This window comes from Canis aureus, chromosome 2 (genome assembly GCF_053574225.1).
Source record: "Canis aureus isolate CA01 chromosome 2, VMU_Caureus_v.1.0, whole genome shotgun sequence".
Classification (NCBI taxonomy): domain Eukaryota; kingdom Metazoa; phylum Chordata; class Mammalia; order Carnivora; family Canidae; genus Canis; species Canis aureus.
The window spans coordinates 71,661,569-71,681,233 of record NC_135612.1 but is presented as its reverse complement, the minus strand read 5'-3'; the positions used below and the strand labels follow the sequence as shown (position 1 = coordinate 71,681,233).

The window sequence follows — 19,665 nt, the reverse complement described above, 5'->3', positions numbered from 1 at the left end:
CCCCCCGTCTGGGAAAAGACTCTGCTCTCTTTATTTTGCCAACTCCTGTTAACTGTGCCGGCCTCACTTCAAATCCACAGCCACAGATCTCTAAGGGGTCCTCCCCACGGCTGGGCGATCTACTGCATTTCCCTGATTGATTCACTTTTCCACGTGAGAAAGAACATCATACTGGTTGAAGCCACTCTGGGGCGGTCGGTGTTCCTGCTCAAAGCAGTCAGATATGACCCATCAGTGACACAAGGAGGAATGTCTCATTATCATTTTCATTTAGAAGTAAATAATTTGGATTCTCTGGATTCCAAATATAGCATCTTTGGGCACACAGCACAGTGGGACACGCCACTGCTGCCTGCCTGGGTCCGTCACTGCCCAGCCTTTCCAGAGGCTCACGTCCGCCAGAGGTGCTCTCTGAGGACCCCTCAGTCCATGTCTGAATGGAGGAAGGGTCCAGAACAAGGCTGCCTGGAGCCTGTGGTCCACAGTCCCTGAGCTTGTTTGAGCAGAGTTTCCTGGAGCCGGATTGCTAGGCTGGGGCGGGACCGTGGGCCTCGGCCGGGAAATGATGGCGAGCTCTGGAACCACCCACAGCTCAGCCGCCACCCTCCCCAGGTCTGATGGCTGTGGTCACAGAGGCCCTTCCCGTTCTGCTTGCCAGAACAGGGGGATCAGACAGATGTGATCCCCCAGCGGTGAGGCCTGCTGTTCCGGCCTGGTGTGTGTGTCTGGGCTCACCTGGGCACCCCCTGGTCAGAGAGCCATAGCTGCCCAGGACAAGTGACAGGCCACTGCTCCTTTGCCTGTCCCAGCGTCTCACAGATGATGGGGACCCTGCCCTGCCCGGCAGCCTGATGGCTGGAACCCAGACAGCCCTGAGTGGGGTCCCTCACCTTCCACCACGGCCTGCCCCCATGCATGGTCCCTGAAGTCCAACTTCTTCACTAGCTGCTGTCCCTACATTTTGCCTTCTGTGTACTGTCCTCATTCATGGCCCTCCATGCCCTTCTCCTCCTCACTCCTCAGGACTCGGGGGGGTGGGGGAGGGACATGGTGCCTTGGGAAGCTTCCCTGACACCCAGGCTGAGCCCAGCACCTGCTATCAAGGCCTGAGCTGCCGTTTTTCCATGGCACACACCGCCTCTGCTGCCGTCACCTGCTGAGCGAGAACAGCGCAGGCCTGGTGACGGCATGGGGCTCCAGCTGGGACTTACCCATCTGTTCTCCCGGACAGTAGGGAGGGTACCTGGTGGCCTCTGGAAGCCCAAGGCCTAGTTCGGTGTCGGTCAAATGAATCTGGCCTGCTGCCAGTCCTGCCTGCAGGCTTCGGCGCCACCCCTCCCCGAGTCGGTCCCAGCTGAATGAGCCCGACAGTAACCCTGCCAGGACCTTGCCTGAGCCTGCTGTTTCTTTTGCTGACCGACCCCTGGGCAGTCCCGAGGCCAGCTCAGACCCCACCCGAGCCCCATCTAACCCGGTGTTGTCCCGAGTCCCTGCACAGCCAGCCCACACCATCTCACTCCATTAAATAATAACAATAATAGTAATCTCTTCATGAGGACTCCGACCTCGTCAGGCATGGTATCCACAGCCTCATTTAATCTTACGACAACCACACTGCAAGGGAGGGATTTCCATTTTGTCATTGCTGAAAATGGGGGCTCAGCTGAAGCGAAGGAACTTGCCTCGGGTCACTGGGCGCTTCCCAGCCAGAGCTCCGAGCACTGAGCCACCTGCGAGCCTGCCCCGCTGCACCGTCATCCCGCTGTGCAGCTCGGTCGTGCCACGGCTAGCCCACTTTGCGTGAAGACCCCGGGGCCCAGCGAGGTGGCGTTAGTGCCTGGCTCCAGTGGCAGAGGCAGGATTAGCACAAGGGGCCCCCGGCTGCTTCCCTTCCAGCACCCTGGCTGGCTTCGCTGGGGGCCAGGGACCACCACGCTCCCCCGGGAGCCCCGCTGCCAGCTGGGAGGGCTCTGCTAGCAGATGCTGGTGGAGGACTTACTTCTCTCTGTTGAATATGATGAATTCTTTCCGCACAGTCTCCAAGCACTGATGGAGGTGTCCATTCTGTCAAAGAGCAGAGAGGTGGGTGTAAATGATGGAGCGCCCTCCAGGGACCCATGACAAAGGAGTGATGACGAACAAAGCTTGATCTCAATGGGACTGCCGATGCCTGGGGCCGGGGTGGGCTACACGGCTGGAGCAGCCCTGACCCTATGGGTGCCTATAAGGGGAGCCTGGCAGATGAAGAGGTTTGCCTCAATTTTAAGCCATTATATCCAACTCAAAAGTCATGTTAGAATGGAATATGGGTTGAAAATCATGAAGTTGGTTTCTCGATTGCTGGAATGTTCCTTAGGCCTAATTAGTGGGATGAGCTGGGGGCGGGGGAGAGAATTTCAAGACCACTCTGCAAAGGTGCTCATCCTCTTCAAGAACAAATGCCAAGGACAAATGCTCTGTAACACACGTCTTAGGGGCTGCCTGAATGCCAGATGTATACTGCACGCCTGTGCAGAACCCCACCCACCTTTGTTAACTCACACGCAGGTGTCTCCAGGCCCGCTTCTGCATTAGGCTCGGCAGGCATAGGGCCTAGGGCCCACAATACTTCTAGGGGCTACAAAGGTGTTTTGATTTCTTTTAAAATAAGAAAGAAAAAGGACTTCTAGCATTGGAAGCTATATTCATCTACATAGCAATATTGTTATAAAATATAATTATAAATATTTTTATAGGGGAATAGGCAGCTGTGGGTTGAATCATGCCCCTTAAAAACATGTGTCGAGAATATGGGAGACACCTAACTCTGGGAAATGGACAACGGGTGGTGGAAAGGGAGGTGGGCAGGGGGGTGGGTTGACTCGGTGATGAGCACTGAGGGGGGCACTTGACAGTGATGAGCACTGGGTGTTATGCTATATATTAGCATATCAAACTGCAATAAAATATATATACAAAAAAACCCCAAACATGTGTCAAGGGGTGCATGCTCAGTTGGTTGGCTCAGTTGGTTAAGCGTCTGGCTCTTGGCTGACGGGTCGTGGGATCGAACCCTAAGCTGGGCTCTGAGCTGAGCATGGTGTCTGCTTCAGATTCTTTCTCCCCTCCTCCCCCTCTGTTCTATGCCTGCTAGCTCCCTCTTTCTAGGATAAATAAATAAAATCTTTTAAAAAATGTGTTGAAGTCCTAAGCCCTGGTAATAGTGAATGTGATCTTATTTGGAAACAGGGTCTTTGAGGTTCTACTGGGATAGGACGGGTGCTAAAGCAATATGTGCTGTCCTTGGAAGAAGGCTGCTTATAGGCACAGAGACAGGGACAGGAGAGCACGAGGTGGAGAAGGAGGCTGGTACAGGAGGAAGCAGCTGCAAGCCAAAGGCATCAAGGCCTGATGGTGCCACTAGAAGTGGGACTAGGCATGAAGGACACCCCCTGCAGCCTTTAGAGAGAGTGTAGCTCTGCCCATACCCTGATTTTGAACTTCTGGCCTCCAGACTTGTGAGAGAACACATTTGGTGGTGTTAAGTCACTACATTGTGCTACTCTGTCATGGTGGCCTAGGAGATTAACACGGGGGTGCACACAGGCCAACGTGCCCAGGGACCAGGGGAGTCAGGGTGCCCCCAAAGCCTACACAGCTCCACAGTACAGTCTTTCCAAAGGGAGCCCAGACCTGCCTGGCATGGTGCGGTGTCCCCCCACGCATGGCATGGATTCTTCAGCTCCTACCCCGGGGATGCACGTGGCTCCCACTCAGGACTAGCAGCCACCTGCGTGGACAGACATGCGCACCTGCAGCAGTCCTTGGGGTCTTGAGCTATACAAACCACTCCAGCGATGGAGGCATTTCTGTAAATGAGGTGCATGGAGAGGCCAAGTGACCTGCCTCCATCTGGCTAAAAAGCAGCCTTGCTCCTTTACGTTCATGGGCATTTAGGATAAACCCCCCTCCTGGTGACTGTGCTCACCAGAGGACAGCTGTCCTTCGTGCCGTCTTTGGATCTGTTCTTTGCCAACCTCTTCTTCTTTTTGTGAAGTGGCTTGGATTCAAGGATCATTTCTTCCAGCTCAAATGTGGGATCACAATTCAATCTCCCCTTCTGAAAGCAAGTGGAAAAGCAGACTTGGTCTGTCTTGGTTCTATCCATCCTCGGGCATTCACTCATCCATGCAATCCGTCATTCATTCAACATGTAATGATTAACTACTACGGTGGGGTACACAGTTGTGTCTTTTTTTGTTTTTTCTGGGGAGGAGGAGCAACACATTCTCTCTGCAGACCTCGTTTATTCATCCCCGTATCTCTTTCCCTCCCGACCTCCCTAACCCCCTCTCCCCACACCCTTGACATCCACACAGCTCTGCAGTCTCCTCCCTGCGAAGGTTTGTTTTGCCAGGCTGAGCTGTTTCCCAATCGGACTTATCCATTTATTTTATCCCACACACATTCTCATGTCATGACTATCTTTTCTATAAATATCCTTTTAAATCATTTAATTTTAAAATGCCATTTCTAGGGGATCCCTGGGTGGCTCAGCGGTTTAGCGCCTGCCTTTGGCCAGGGTGCAATCCTGGAGTTCCGGGATAGAGTCCCATGTCAGGCTCCCGGCATGGAGCCTGCTTCTCCCTCCTCCTGTGTCTCTGCCTCTCTCTCTGTATGTCTATCATAAATAAATAAATAAATCTTTTTAAAAAATGCCATTTCTGGCCATAATCTGCCCAGTTCCCCAGGCTGGCTCCCTCTTACCCCCCATCTGGAACCAGGCTGGGCTCCACCCACTTTGGTGAGGAGGAATTTGTCCTCCTGACTTCTGTGCCAAGAACCCAAGATGCTGGTGGCTATTGTCCATCCTGATTCCCAGCTGGGGATGCTACTCCCCTCAGGCAATATAGCCTCGTGGTTATGCCATCCACAGTCCAGAGGTATAGTGGGATCTCCTCCAAAAATCTTGTCTGATTTCAGGACCAAGTCTTTCCTGGCCTGATTTATCTGTCATTCATTCATTCATTACAATGCAGGCTCTGGATACAGATTCCCTGAGGTCAATTTCTTTTTTTTTCTAAATATTTTTTTAGTTATTTATTGATGACAGACAGAGAGAGAGAGAGTGAGAGAGAGGTAGAGACACAGACAGAGGGAGAGGGGGAAGAGCAGGCTCCATGTAGGGAGCCTGATGGGTGACTCGATCCTGGGTCTCCAGGATCACAACCTGGGCTGAAGGTGGTGCCAAACCACTGGGCCACTGGGGCTGCCCCCTGAGGTCAATTTCTCACTCAGTAATCATGGGCAAGTTACCTAACCTGAGAATACTACTAACAAGACCCGCTTCCCTGTCGTGAAGCTTGTATGAGATAATGCACATGGAGTTTTTGAACAGTGCCTGGCATGCAGAGCACACTCAATCCTGTTGGACCATTATTACTCATCCACTTATATCTGTGTGACAGTCACATATTGAGAACTTCTAGTGTCTTCTAGTGCCACCCGTTGCTCTGGGGTCTCGCAGGCAGAGGCCAGCCAAGGCTACATGGGCCCTGCCCTCTCAGGGGGATGCTAGATGCACCGTAACAGAATGATATTAACCACTAATGTAGACCTACACACCTGTCCAGTGGAGGACCAGAGAGGCTGCGCTTCACTGCAGGGAAGGAAGTGGGGGCTGGCCTGGGGAGTGTCCCATCGGAGGCAATGCTTAAGCCTGCCTCTCTTCCAGGAGGCAGTTACCGAGACCCACACAGATCTGGCACAAAGCCTTGCAGAAGCTCAGACACGGCAACAGGGAGACTGCTTTTGGCAATTTGGGCTCCATACAAAGGACTGCATCAAGGTCTCTGGGTTTCATCAAGCTGGCCTGAGCGGGGCAGAAGAGGACCACCAAGGAGGCCAGCATCTTTCTCTGGCATATCCAGAGTGTGCATTCTGAGGGAAGCTAACCAAGAGACCCAAGATCAGAACTCCAGCAGGCTTATTAATTAAAACAGCTATTATGAGCATGGTATTTACTGAGAGCTCACTGAGTCCCAGGTCCTGCTCTGAGTCTTTGGAGGCCTCTTGGCATTTACTCTTCTCAAGCTCAGTGGTGGTGGTGGGGGGGGTCCCCTCATATCTTCCCAGAACAAGTGAAGAACCCCTTCTGGAGCACACCTGAGGTCCCAGAGGTGGTACTGAAGCCAAATTTCTATGGCCTGTTCACCCTGGGCAGGAGAGTCTGCAGTGTCCCTCCAGGATCCAGCCCTGGGTCACCATATGTGCCTTTGTATGTTGATTGGCTTATTGCTTGCACAAAATTCCTAGCCCACTGGTGTCAACAGGGAGCAGCTGTCCCCAGGGGGTGCTTGGCAAGGTCTGGATGTGTTTTTGGTTGTCACAACTGGGGAGTGCTACTGGCACTTTGTGGGTAGTCCAAGGATGCTGTTTAAACAGTTTCCTATAGATAGGATAAGCCCCCCCCTCCCGCCCCCCCAACCCCCAAGATTCATGTGGCCCTAAAGTCAACTGTAGCATAGTTGAGGAGGCCTGCTCTCATCTGCAAGCTCCCTGACAAGGGGCATCAACATTGTTCTTTACAAGGGTTTACCTCGAGTCATACAGAGAGCCTGCATAAGTAGGCACTCAGAATACAGGCTGGCAGGATCAGTGGGGGGATGGATGGATAGGTGGACCGACAGCTGGGTGGATGCACACAGCCGGTGTGAATTCTCCCCCCAGTGCCTGGACCTGTGCACACAGTGGGTGTGATTCAATAAAAGAGAGGAGGCTCTGTGTCCACAAAGAGCTTCTATAAGGAGAGAAGCTTCCCAGGTGGGATCTTGGAAATGAGGTCCAAATCCACATCAAACCTCTGTGAAATGTGAACCCTTTGGAGCTCATGTGGCCATGGCCAGCAGAGACCTCTCTGGCCAGCTTCTGAGTCTTCCTGTAGAGCAGGGCAGGGGACCCCGCAGAGGGGGATGGCATGCCACTGGACGAGACCCCCACTCACATTGGGCACAAAGCCTGGCGTCAGCGCTTTCTCGAACACTGCATCCCAGTTCATGTCGGCCAAGTAGGGGGCGCTCTGAACGTCACCGAGGCTGGACAGGCGGCTCTCGGGGTCCTTGGTCAGGAGCTGTGGGCGGAGGGCAAACATGCTTGCTTGAGCTGTGCACCCCACCGAGGTTAGCGGAGACCCTAAAGGTAGGAATCTAGGGAGAATGAAGGGGCCTCTGCCTCTTATGCTCCATTAATGCTGTGTCTGGGTTGCCATTGTCAGAAGTGTCACCTACACTCTTCTCTTTGTAGCGAGGGAGGAACCCAGAGGGCAGGCTGCTTCCAAACAGTCACCCAGAAAGGGGCTCTTTGGCAGGACCTGGGTTTTCAGCCACCACGCTGCCCTTGGGGACTAGCGCCCATGACATCCCACTCTCGCTGATGTCTCCAGAGGCTTCCAATTAAATATAAAAAGAATTAGCCTCCTCATCTTGAGACTGTCAGCTTGGTAACCGATGTTCGAAAGTGTAATACAATTTATCCCTGGACAGCTCTGTGGTGACCTCTGTGACCTGATGGAGTGGCCTCATTTGCAGCCAACGGTATAATTTTTAGCTTCTCCTCAAATAGAATTTCTGCTACTACGGGGTGATGCAGTATTAAAAACCAGCCACAGAGTATTACGTTGCACCCAAACGGGGCTTTCAGCTTTTCAGAAACACACTGGCTTGTCTAACACAAAGACGACTTGGGCTAACAGTGACGGTCAGGGGACCTGCCCTGGGCCTGCCACCCCTGCCCTCTCCCCAGCCGCGAGTCCTCAGGCAGGACACTGAATGCTCTGCTCCTGTTTCCAGAGCAGGAAGAGCAAAGGCAACTCTTCCACTTCGAGCTCTTGATTACGATGGGACCCAAGGGGATTGGTAAGGACCTGGCCACTGCTAAGGGGGTGTGTGGCACCCAGCTGCCAACAGGTGCCATTTGCTCCCTGCCTGCTGCCCCCTGCCCCCAGCCCCAACACTGCAGAAATCTCCCAGCTGTTTCCAGCGTGTGAACTGTGGTCACACCAGGTGAGGACACCTAGCAGGGTCCTAGCTGCTGGTCACGGCAGTGTCCTCTTAGGGCTGCCCCCAAACAACCTGTGCAGATTTAAACAGAGACTTCACTCTGATGCCACATGGGAGTTCCCCATTCAGAAGCAGCAGTTCTCTGACTCACTGGTTGCAGGGGGGTGCAGGGAGCCTGCAGGAGAGTGCAGGGGTCTGCAGGGCGTCTGCAGGGGCGGTGCAGGAAGCCTGCAGGAGGGGTGCAGGGAGCCTGCAGGAGGGTGCAGGGGGCCTGCAGGAGGGTTCAGGGGGCTGCAGGGGTGCAGGGGGTGCAGGGAGCCTACAGGAGGGTGCAGGGGGCTGCAGGGGGTGCAGGAGGCTGCAGGAGGGTACAGGGGGCCTGAAGGGGGGGTGCAGGCAGTGGCACCTGCCTAGGGCATCCAGGTGGTTTGAGTCAGCAGTTGGTTCTTCGAAGAACCAAGTACTGAATCTCCTCTAAAGAAATTTAGTGAATCCATACTTCAACACGTCATTTAAGGCAGTGTAGGGACTAACAGCTGGCATCTGGAGCTGGGAGAGCCGGAGTGGGGGTAACAGCTGCCATGGAGCCAGGAGAGCCCGGATTCAAACCTTGCCTCTGCCCTCTGACTGCCCCAGGGCACCAACGGAAGGACTTGCCGTGTTCTCACCTGTAATAGGGGCTCCCGGGGCTGTGAGGCATGAGAAGAGCCAGCGCGTGGTCCAGAGTCGACAGTGCCCCCAGCACTGCTGGCCGCTGTTACCCCCATTCTTCTATCACACATGACTGGGTACTAACCACACACGGGACTCCATCCACCCTGAGCATCTCCGAGGATTCGGAGTCAGGAAAGCTACCTGCAGCCTCAGAAGGAGGGCACCGCAGCCGTCCTGTTTGTGCTGCTTTGGAGCCACCGGGGGAGCGGACCGAAATACAAACTACGGGGCCCCACTCCCAGAGTTTCAGAGTGGAGCCTGGGAATCTGCATTCCCACCAGCTCCCTGCTCTGGCTGCTGCCGCTGCTGGCCCAGGGGACACACTCTGAGAACCATGCTGCTTTCTTCTAGTAAATTCTAGTTCCTGGAGAAAGTCAGGAGATCCCCATTTCTTAAAGCTCAGCGACTCAAAAGACCAATTGTGGCAGAATATCAGAAAGGGAGACAGAACATGAAGACTCCTAACTCTGGGAAACAAACTAGGGGTGGTGGAAGGGGAGGTGGGTGGGGGGTGGGGGTGACTGGGTGACGGGCACTGAGGTGGGCACTTGATGGGGTGAGCACTGGGTGTTATTCTATATGTTGGCAAATTGAACTCCAATAAAAAATAAATTTATATATAAAAAAAGAAATTTTAAAGAGCCAAATGCATTTAAGTATTTCTATTTATTAGGAGCTTGTAGCAGAGGGAAACAAGCCTGGGGCTGTGCTGTCACAGACGTGCCTCCAGGCGGACTCTAGCAGCCAGTGGCTCTGTGATCCTGGATGCGAGACCGTGAGCGCCCTGACGATGTGTTGGCCCCCTGCTTACTTTATCAGTCCCGCCACCCGCCCGCGTTCTGTTCTCTCTCATTCCTGAAAGTGCTGGCAGGCCTGCTCAGCCCCCAGGCCCGGCTGCCCCCTTACCTTCTTAAGCAGGGCAACCATGCCTTTGCACCACGTGGAGGAGTAGTGGACGCGCTCTACCTTGAACATGTTGAGGATCTCATCAATGGGTGTGGCCGAGTGGATTTCATACGGTCTCTGCAACCAAAGGATCAGACAGGGAATCAGAGAGGCCAACCGGAAGACAGTGGCCCATGTGGTTAAAACAGTGTTATTTGTGAGAAAGTGGTTTATTCCTTCCCTTCATGTAGCAGTGGGAGGTCCTCTTTCACAGCAGAGCATGTGGCCCCCACCCATGTGCCAACAGTGACCAGGCCTGGGGTAGTGCTGGATCCCAGCAGGTAGATGCTCTGTTATGGCCACAGGAGGTTAAATGACTTGGCAAGTTCACAGAGCTGGTAAGTTGGCGGAGGGAGGATCCACATCCAACAGCCTAACTCCTGAGTCCCTGCTCCGGGCTTGGGGATGGCTCTCACCATCCATCGGACACCCAGCATCACCTCCAGTCAAAGCCCCTACCTGCTGATGGGCCTCATGCCACATTTCCCTGCACTGGCTGAACTGCCTGGGGCTGGGAGTGGGGCAGGGCTGGAATCACGAAAGAATCACCAAGGTCCAGGTCCGGTGGGGTGGATGGGTGGGTGGGGGAGGCTGGGCTTCCACCTGCCACCCTCTCCCCTGCAGTGAGGATGCATAGCTCTGTTCTCCAATTGGCCCGCTCTGCAGAACATTAAACCTCCTGATGAATTTTTCCAACGTTGCCTGGCAGTTTCTTGCTTCTAAAAACCTCTCAAAGCTTGGGAAGGCTTTCTTGACTGGGACCCTGAGTACACAGCTTGGACCATGTCTGAGCTCTGCCCCTGCCCCCCTCCTCACCAAAATTCTCTCCCCTTCTTCACTCTCCACCCAGCTTTGTGGGCTGAGATGCTTTGAGGTTTGCATCACGATCAAACGGCTCCGGGCTGGAGCAGGCAGTCATCTCTGGAGCATGTGTGGTACAATAGCTAGAGCAACTGAGAGTTGTCCACATGAACCTGGTTGTCTGCTGCGGAATTCCTGCTGGGGTGTCCTCAAAGGTGGGCTTATTCTGTACTCATTTCTGTGTTCTTAGCTCTCGAGCAACCTCAGCTATCCAGCAGAGAACCCCAGGCTCAGGATGGGTGACAGTTCCCTGGAACAGAGGAGCATCTTTATCTTCACCAAATGGGGCTCCCCTGGGGAAGATGTCCACCTTCAGGACTGCCTGTGCCTTCCAACGTGCCTACCCAGAGGAAGGGCACTTGCTCAAGACTGGCTGTCTCCTCCTTCATCTGTCAATCGAATTGGGAACCTCCCCACCCTTTTGCCCTACAATATGCAGAGCAAAGCCAAAACGTGTGGACTCCCTAGAAAGGCCAGCTAAGTAGGTATGCTAACATTCTTTACATATGTCTTCAAACATTTTCTTTTACTGTCATAAGAGGTGGAGTATGGCTCTAGGAATGAACATTTTAGAATTTCCTCCTGAGGCTGCCGTCTGCCTCGGCCTTTGCAGGACACCCCCACTCCTCACCCCAACTTCACCAGTAACAGCTACCATGATTAGAAATAACAGGAGTGAAACATCAGTTTCTGGACTGTCCTGGATTGCTTCTTTCCATCTTTTTGCCTCTGGAGAAACCATTCCTCCCATGCTGTCCCAGCTGTATGGGGACACCCAGCTGCAGCAGGTGGGAGGACCCTGGGAGATGGAGCACTCTCACCTTCTCATTTCACAAGTCGGGACAGTGAGGCTGGAAGACAAACAGTGCCCTTGCCTTGTCCCACAGAGACGCAGGTTCTCCTTCACTGCTCTTTCTCCGATGCCACCAGAGCACACCCACCATGCAGAGCGCCCAGCTCGAGAGAACAGCCAGTGACAAATGGGAAGGCTTTTCATATCACTCACATTGCATTCTGTAGTTTCTTTTTGGTTGCCTCAAGGCATTCATCAATCTGCTTTTCCATCCGCCCCCCAAACCCGCCAGTCTCTAGCTCTGTCCTCTCCACTTCTAGGGGGGAATCAGGCCAATAAGAATAGCAATGATGATAATTATGGTAACTCTGATAAAGCCAACAGTTAAATACATTCACAGATCAGCTTGCAACACCATGCTCTGCAGCTTGTGGCTCTGGGCGCAGCTGTCATCCGTTTGGGTAGCTGCAGAGAAGCCCAGCTCCTTCTACAAGAATATTGGCAAATACTGAGATCAATATTTCACCTGCTTGGGTAAAGAATTCTATTGAAGTTTGGTTCTCACTCACTGCCCTTAGGACGTGTTGACTCAGAAAACCAAGTGGCATTTCTAAGGTAAAGTAATTACATGGACTGCTGGTGAAAGTGATTTAGCAGCAGGGCACTGGATACACGCATTATGGAGTGCAGGTGTGTCTCTATTCCAGGACACTCGGTTTACAAAAAATGCCAATTTTCCAAGAAATGGAAGACAGGAGACAAGAATTGCCACAGACTTGTTATTTGAACTGCTAGAGCTGAGCTGGGCTTTGGGGACCATCTAATCCAATGGTTTTTTTTCTCCTCCAAACCTTTTTACTCCAAATCCCAAACACAGAACAGATGAAAGCGAAGAACAGTTCCTCAGGCTATGAAATCTCCAGAACCAGAAGAAGCATTTCCCCACCCCTTAGAACTGTCGAACCACCTCTGCTGGGTCCTAGAGGTCCGTAGAACAACCCACGCTCCTTCCCCTTCTTTAATGGAGACATAAAACCTAGAGAGTGAGATCCCAGGGTCTGTTTCCTCCCAGGTCCTGACTCCTGGCACAGTGCCCTCTCTGTCTGCTTTACCAAGGGACAAGAAGTCAGTGTTCTCTCCTTCTGTAGAGTTTGCACGCCAACACACTCCCCGTTCTGTGGTTGAGCCCATCCAGCGGGTGCACACCCACTTCTTCCTTCCACACTGCAGACTTTAGGGGTGCTCCAGACAACCCTTCCTCTTTATTCGTCCCCTCTCTGCACTCCCAGCCTTCTCTGTCTACCCGACCTCAAGGAAATGTGCTGAATGGGGTCAAAGACAAGTTCAGGGAGGTGGTTGGAAAGAAGCCTGGAGGGTAGAAGGTCTTAGGGCACCACAGGTGGGGTTTTGAGCTCCACCCTTTGTCTACACTCAGAACCCACTCTGTGCAATGCAGTGTGCCATGAGCCTGGCATTCAGGATCTCATTTAGTCCTCTTGGTTACTCTATGGCAGTGGTGCCCAAGCGGGGACAATTTATCCACCAGGGCATACTGGATGATGCTGGGTGACATTTTTGGCTGCCATAAATCAGCAGGGGAGATTTCTGCTGGCATCTGGTTAGGGAGAGGCCAAGGGTGCTGCTGAACATCCTGCCCTGTGCAGGGCAGTCCCCACCATAAAGAGTTCCCCAGCCTCGAGTGTCTGCAGTGCCGAAGTCAAGGAACCCTATGCTTTGGGCTTCAACTACTGTCCTCCCAGTTGGTAGACAGGAAATCGGCTCACCCCAGATCATTCAGAGAATGTGCAGCAAAGCCAGGACATGAGCCCGGAAATGCATGATTGCAAAGGACACTCTCCCTGGACCACCGTGTTGTCACGTCCATGGGCAGCACTGCGCTGCCTACCTGGTAAACCTGAGTGTCTCCAGCTGATCTCAGAGGCTTTTAAGGACTGTCCCCTCACTGTCCTGTACTGCTGCTCAGTCAGAAATGTTTGCTGTGTCCTCCTCAGTGGCTCTTCTTCATCTGTACTCACACTGTTCCCTCCAGCAGCATCTCTGTGACCCAGCTTAAATGTCTGTTCCCTCTGAGGAAGTCATCAGCACTTTATCTCCATCAACCTGTCTCAGAGTCATTGCCAGGAGCGTAGTTATTTGACGATCATGTCTCCTGCATGCCGGACACTGCGTGTGCCCTGCCACATTTTCTCACGCCATCCCTGCGGTGGCCTCATAGTCTCTATTTCACAAAGGAGGAAGCCATGGCTCAGATGAAATACGTGACTGATGCGAATCGGAGCACCAAGGCACCCAGAGTGTGGGAGGGAACACAGACCTCTGCTCAGCTAGCCCCTAGGCCTTCCCACCAGCACTCACTCCCCAGGCGTGATCCAGCCTCCACTCCAGGTGCCTGGCTCCAGCGTGGAAAGGTGCTAAGTCAGAGAGGATGCAGGCCTGCTGGCAGGCCCCCAGGGCAGGAATCACAGCAAGGAGTGGAAGCTTGCTGACATTCATCAGGCACGTACTGAGTGAGGACCATTGCAATGACTTAATTCCCAAAGCAACCCTGTTGGGTAGATATTATTAATCTCCTCCCGACCCCAGTTAACAGATGAGGATTCTGAGCACTCGATCTGTTTATTGGCTTTGGTTAAGATCACAGACGAGGCAGCTGGTAGAGCCAAAGTTTGACCCTGTGAATTCCTCTAAGATACTCTTTATTATGAGAAGGCAGCTTCCAGTTGAGTGAAATACTTTCTAGCTATTAAAGCTGTCAAACAATGAAACAGGTTCTTTCTGGAGGCAAGGAGCTCCTTGGATGCTGAGGGGAAACAGTGAACAGGTGGGTAATCACCTGTCGGGGATGCCATCTGGAGTCCGGCAGGCAGGAAAGAGGACAGAGGCTGTGCTGAGGTCCCCAAGTCCCTTCTCTGGGCTTGTGGGTGGGAAACATCCTTCTTACACCTTTTCTCTCTAATCAGAGGTTGTGGTTGCAGTCCGGGGAGACCAAGGTACCTGTGCTCTAACACAGTACTCTTTCACTCAGCAGACATGTGGGGTGATGACTAAGATTCTACTCTGGGCTCAGAGATCCCACGTCTGTTTCTGGTCCAGGCCACAGGATCCAATCAGGCTCATGGGATTCTCTGTGTTGAGATTTTAAGCCCATTAATGACACTTGATTCCTCTGCTCTCCCAATGGAGCATTTGGGAAGAGATGGCTGTTTTCCAGGCTAGGGGTAGAGTATTTCTGGGTCCCTTGCCAGCAGACTATACTGATCTTATGTATTCTAACTCTTTCCAACTCTAAGATCCTAGAACGCACACTGGAAAATCCCCGTTGCGGCATTCATCTTTGGGAGGTAAGGGAATCAAGGAACAAACAGGTGGATGGCTACTTGTTAGGGATGCTGTCGCTGACATGATGGAGGGATTCTGGGGAATAAGGCCAGCCTCTACCTTCACACACCCCAGAGATAAGCAAGAATGCATCTCAGTATAGATTTTTTACTGAATGTGATTGTTTCCTGAATGAAAAACAGAGAATTAACTGTTTGCATAAGCCTGTCAAAGGTTCAGCCAGACCCAGACATCTGTGAGGAAGGTTTACAAGAGCACATAACAGGTGTCCTTTCATTCATTCACTCTGTCACTATGTCAAAGGCCCCCCATCCCACTGTGTGCTTCTCCTCCTTCCCTTGAATGTGGCATTTGGATCTCTGCATAGAAAACTGTTGCATTAAAAATGAAACGATTTAGTTTGGAAGCAGCAAGAACCACGGATCCTTGGGGCATTTTGCCAAGTCATCATCTTTGACTTTCTGACCCGTGAGGAATGACAGATGTTTTAAAAGCCCAACACAAAATTCACAGGCCCCAAATGCTATCACTTAGGACAAGTTCCCAAAACAGGGCTTAATACATAATCTAATTGCAATTCCAACCTTCCCCAGAAGTGTTGTCTTAAGTCTTAACTGCTGGGTCAGGAATATTCCAATCCTGATCACTGAGCCTGCCACCTGGGTCCTCTCCACCCCTGGAAGAAAGATGGACAATCTGCATGATAAGACATCTGGCTTTTCACCCTAGAAAGCTCTTGCCTGAAACAATCTTTTTCTTTTTCTGAGAGCATCTTGCCCCACCCTCTTATACAACGCTTCCACTTCCACTTCCTACAGCTCCTTGGAGCACCTCTCAACGTGCTAGATGGGGTGCTGCTAGACTCATGGATCACTTAGTAAAGCCAATTAGATCTTCAAATTTGCTCGATTGATTTTTATTTAACACAGAGAATGTACTTTCTGCTGCTGAACATCCAATCGTGCTTGGGGCAACTGCTTGCCGAGGGCATTTGTGTAGCTGAGGACATCAGATAAACAGCATCTGGCGGATGCCTGTGTCCTCTGGTTCATATAGTGTTATGGATGCTCATGGTCCCTCCTGGCTGTGCCTACCAATGAACGAAACCAGCAGATGACAAAGGAACCAGCCAAGAAGATGATATTTTTTCATTCAGTGCCTGAGAAAACTAACAAATATATATATAACAAATAGAAAACTAACAAATATATATAACAAATATATATGTATATATATGTATATATAATTTAGTATATATATACTTAATTATAAAAACATTGTGTATAGCAATTATGTTTTTGAGGAATTCAGAGGAAATAATTGAGATCAAAGAAAGTCAATAGTTGTTTAAACTACAGGGTGAAAAATAATATTTTCACTCATATGGGTTTGATGGTTTGCAAACTGGTCCCATTATCATGGATTCATTGACTGATTCATTCATTTACTCCTCATTGGCGATCCCCACCTTCCAGGAGTGCACCTCCATTGGCCTGAATATGCATGGATACAAATCACTGTGGGACACTGAACTTTGCAGTTCAGTGCAAGTGGCTCTGCACCGAGGCCTGGAGCAGCAAAGGCGGGTGACATGCCAACCCTGTGTCCCCATCGGGGGCAGAACGACCCATGGTAACTAACTTCAGCTCCATGAAACAGACTGAAGGCTTTTATCCTCATCGTACCAAGAAAGAAACCAAGGCTCAGTGACATCATTTTCGAACGATACTTGTGCAAAGAAAAATGCCTCAAGGGGCAGCTCCGGTGGCCCAGTGGTTTAGCGCCGCCTGCAGCCTGGGTTGTGATCCTGGGGACCCAGGATTGAGTCCCCCGTTGAGCTTCCTGCATGGAGCCTGCTTCTCCCTCTGCCTGTGTCTCTGCCTCTCTCTCTCTCTCTGAATAAATAAATTAAAAAAAAATCTTTAGGAAAAAAAAAGAAAAATGCCTCAAAATTAGTTTGTCACAATTCTTTCTACTAAAGTAAAAATGAGATCTTCATCGTCAGTAGTTATCTTGAGCTATTAAATCAAATGAAATAAAAACAAAAATATGCACCAAATGCCTCCTTTTTTATGGGGGCATTTAGCTATGTAGTTGGGGAAGGTACCGAACAAACAAATAAAGGAAAAGCAACATGGTTCTTGTATTTCAAGAGCTTCAAATCAAGCTGGAAAACCAGACACCGACACATAGAGTTGTGGGGCAAAAGAGGATAGTGTTCAAAATCACAGTGCCGAGGAGCTTTGGGGGGTTTAAGCTGCCACTGATTAGATGCTGACCTTTACGTAAGACCTTCCCCTGTGAGCATCCATTCCCCATAAGTGAACGAGGCGGTGGGACCAGATGTTCGCTCGAGGCCCCTCTCATGCTCAGGGTCCATCAGAGCTGGAACCCGGGGCCTGACTCCTCACACACGCTCCCGCCCCGCCGCGCAGCCAGCCATCAGCACCCCAGCCCGGCTTGACCAGGGCCCCACGTTCCAGGGCTGCCCGCGTTCACCGTGCAGGTGCCCATCTTACCCAGCCCCGCAGCAGTTCGTAGGCTGTGACACCCAGGGACCACCAGTCGACGGGGTATGAGTACCCGGGGCCTCCGTCCACATATACCTGGAACACTTCTGGGGCTGCCGAAGACAGGACAAAGAGAATGTCACCGCAGGTCACAGTTTACACTCACCATCCCTCAGGGAGGGGACACGGGGTCAGGGGTGGGGGACAGGAACCCAGCCTCTTGGAGGGCGAAGCCAGTACTCCGTCCACAGTGCCATATGGTTCCTGCCCTCCGGAAGCCACAAGCGGGCACTGGGCATCACAGGAAACACAAGTGTGGCCCCCAGGGAGTACACAAATGGGGTGCTCCAAGTGTGCAGTGGAGGGGGTCTGCTGGGTGCAGGCAGGGAGAGTCCCCCGGAGGAGGTGTGTGGGTGGAACACGAATCATGGGCAGCATGAATGCAGATGGGGTGAGATGTGAATTAAAATGAAGAAACCACACCCTGTAAATGTCACTCTGCTTTTGGCACCAACACCGTATTCAGCGTCCCAACAACCTGGACACTTAGAACCTGTAGAGCCTGTTGCCTCCCTCGGGAAGCAGTTTTAGTTTGGCACAGGTGGGATCTAATAGAAAACTCCCAGGGTAGGTAAATCCTTGAGACCGAAGGCAGATTTGGGGGCTGCCCGGCTGGGGTGGGGGCAGTGGTAGGGGGAAGATGGGGAGTAATCACTTAGTGAAGTCCCTTGGGGGAGATGAAAATGTTCTGGAGCTAGGGAGAGGTGGTGGCTACAGAACACTGAGAATGTACTAAATGCCACAGAATTGTTCCTTTAAAATGGCTAAATTTGTTCTGTGAATGTCACCCCAGTTGAACACACAATGAGGGCTGGAGGCCCCAGCGTGGTGGATGCTGATTCTTTAGAGCCCTGTAGTTGTCCTGGGGGGATGGGGGGGTTTCTTGGCCCTCACGTGCTCTAATGTGCTGAGTGGTGTGTTAATCTCATGGCTTCACCCCCAAATCACTAGGCCAGGAGTGCATCTACGCTCTAATTGCTCGTTTTGGCTTCCAGGAAAATTTTGTGAAATGTGACTCCTTTCCAGCAAATTAACTTGCAGACATAATTCCATTTTACAGTTGTCAGAGCAGCCAAAATCTGTCCCTAGGAACCACAACATGTTGTGATTAAAGACGTCTCAACTCAGTTTTCAGACTGGCATTCAGCGGGCATGGGAATGGGAAGGGCTGGATGAGGCAGGCGAGGCAGGCAGGACACGCACGCTCTAATCTGGGCTCTTGGGTTGGCAGCTGGACACTCGCTTCCAACCGGCGATGCTCCCCATTTGTTTTGTACTGTACAGCGCATGTTCACTCTTTGGACATGGTCCAGGCCATGCAGCTGGTGTGGCAGGGCTGGGGTTCGCCTCTCGGTTTTCTGACTCCAAAGTCCTTCCTCCTGTGCTGAAATGACTGCCAGGACAGGTCCTGGTGCACCCTTATACCTTCCTTCCCTCCCAGGACCTGGTGCTCAGCCAAGGACACAGTAGGCATTTAATAAATGCACATCAGTTGGCTCCTTGTCACCCGATGCCCTGGATCTGGTCCGGCTTACTGCTTTCGTGCCTCATAAGTAGAGAGAACTCACAGCCTCAGAGTGTCAACATGGCACAAGTGAAGTGGAAACCATCCTGTCATCATGCCCCCTGTTTGAGAACTGGCCGCTGGGCTTGAAGGGGAAGGGTGGCTTGCCTCGGCCACCTGCTTGCCAGCATTGCCATCAAGTCTACAGCCCCTGATCCTGACTCCCAGGTTCAGGAGCCCCATAGTTGTAATAGTTGCCCGATGACTCCAACCCTCACAGCTCTTGCACCCTTCCTCCTCTCTGCTGATGATTGGCCCTTGCTCAGGTCTCCTGTGGTGGCCTCCCCACCAGTTCTCAGGCCTCCAGAGTCATCTTCTCCTGTCTGTTCTTCTGCTTCTGACAGGGGAGTTGGCTTTCTGATACGGGACACAGACCACGGTAGTACCAGCCTAAGGGTCTCCCTGTCCTCACGGCTGTTTCACAGTCTGTGTTCCTGAGAATATCAACCAGCTCCATGGGAGGTGAATATATTTGAGAGAAGGAGGGATTCTGAAGTCAAATATGTCTTGGAAATGGTGAGCTTCAACCATGGTCCTTCCTGCTGGACTTGGAAGCCCGTATCTGTCTCTTGTTCTCTTCCTTAATTCACTAGGGCTGTCTCACAAAAGGTACTTTCAGCTCCAGAGTTATGTCCTCCAGGAAGCTGCTATGTCCTGGACACTGCAATGTTCTTTACAGTGTGTCAATCTGCTCCTCAAAATACCTCTCTGGGAGATCCCTGGGTGGCTCAGCGGTTTAGCACCTGTCTTTGGCCCAGGGCATGATCCTGGAGTCCCGGGATCAAGTCCCACTTCAGGCTTCCTTCAGGGAGCCTGCTTCTC

General features: G+C 52.0%; 1 protein-coding gene across 2 annotated transcripts in view; it reads right to left on the bottom strand.

Moving 5' to 3' along the window:
• STK32B (serine/threonine kinase 32B) overlaps positions 1–19,665 on the bottom strand; it is a 387,142-nt gene that overhangs the window by 18,005 nt on the left and 349,472 nt on the right. The window contains exons 7-12 of one of the 2 annotated variants that reach the window (XM_077878617.1): positions 17,229–17,332; positions 9,657–9,773; positions 6,983–7,108; positions 3,968–4,099; positions 2,000–2,064; positions 1,575–1,837 (exon numbers count right to left, since the gene is read on the bottom strand). In XM_077878617.1, the coding sequence (XP_077734743.1) occupies positions 1,831–1,837; positions 2,000–2,064; positions 3,968–4,099; positions 6,983–7,108; positions 9,657–9,773; positions 17,229–17,332 (551 nt within the window). In that variant the 3' untranslated portion in view covers positions 1,575–1,830. Of the gene's footprint in view, positions 1–1,574; positions 1,838–1,999; positions 2,065–3,967; positions 4,100–6,982; positions 7,109–9,656; positions 9,774–17,228; positions 17,333–19,665 lie in introns of those variants that run through there. The other variant, XM_077878608.1, reaches the window with a different exon arrangement.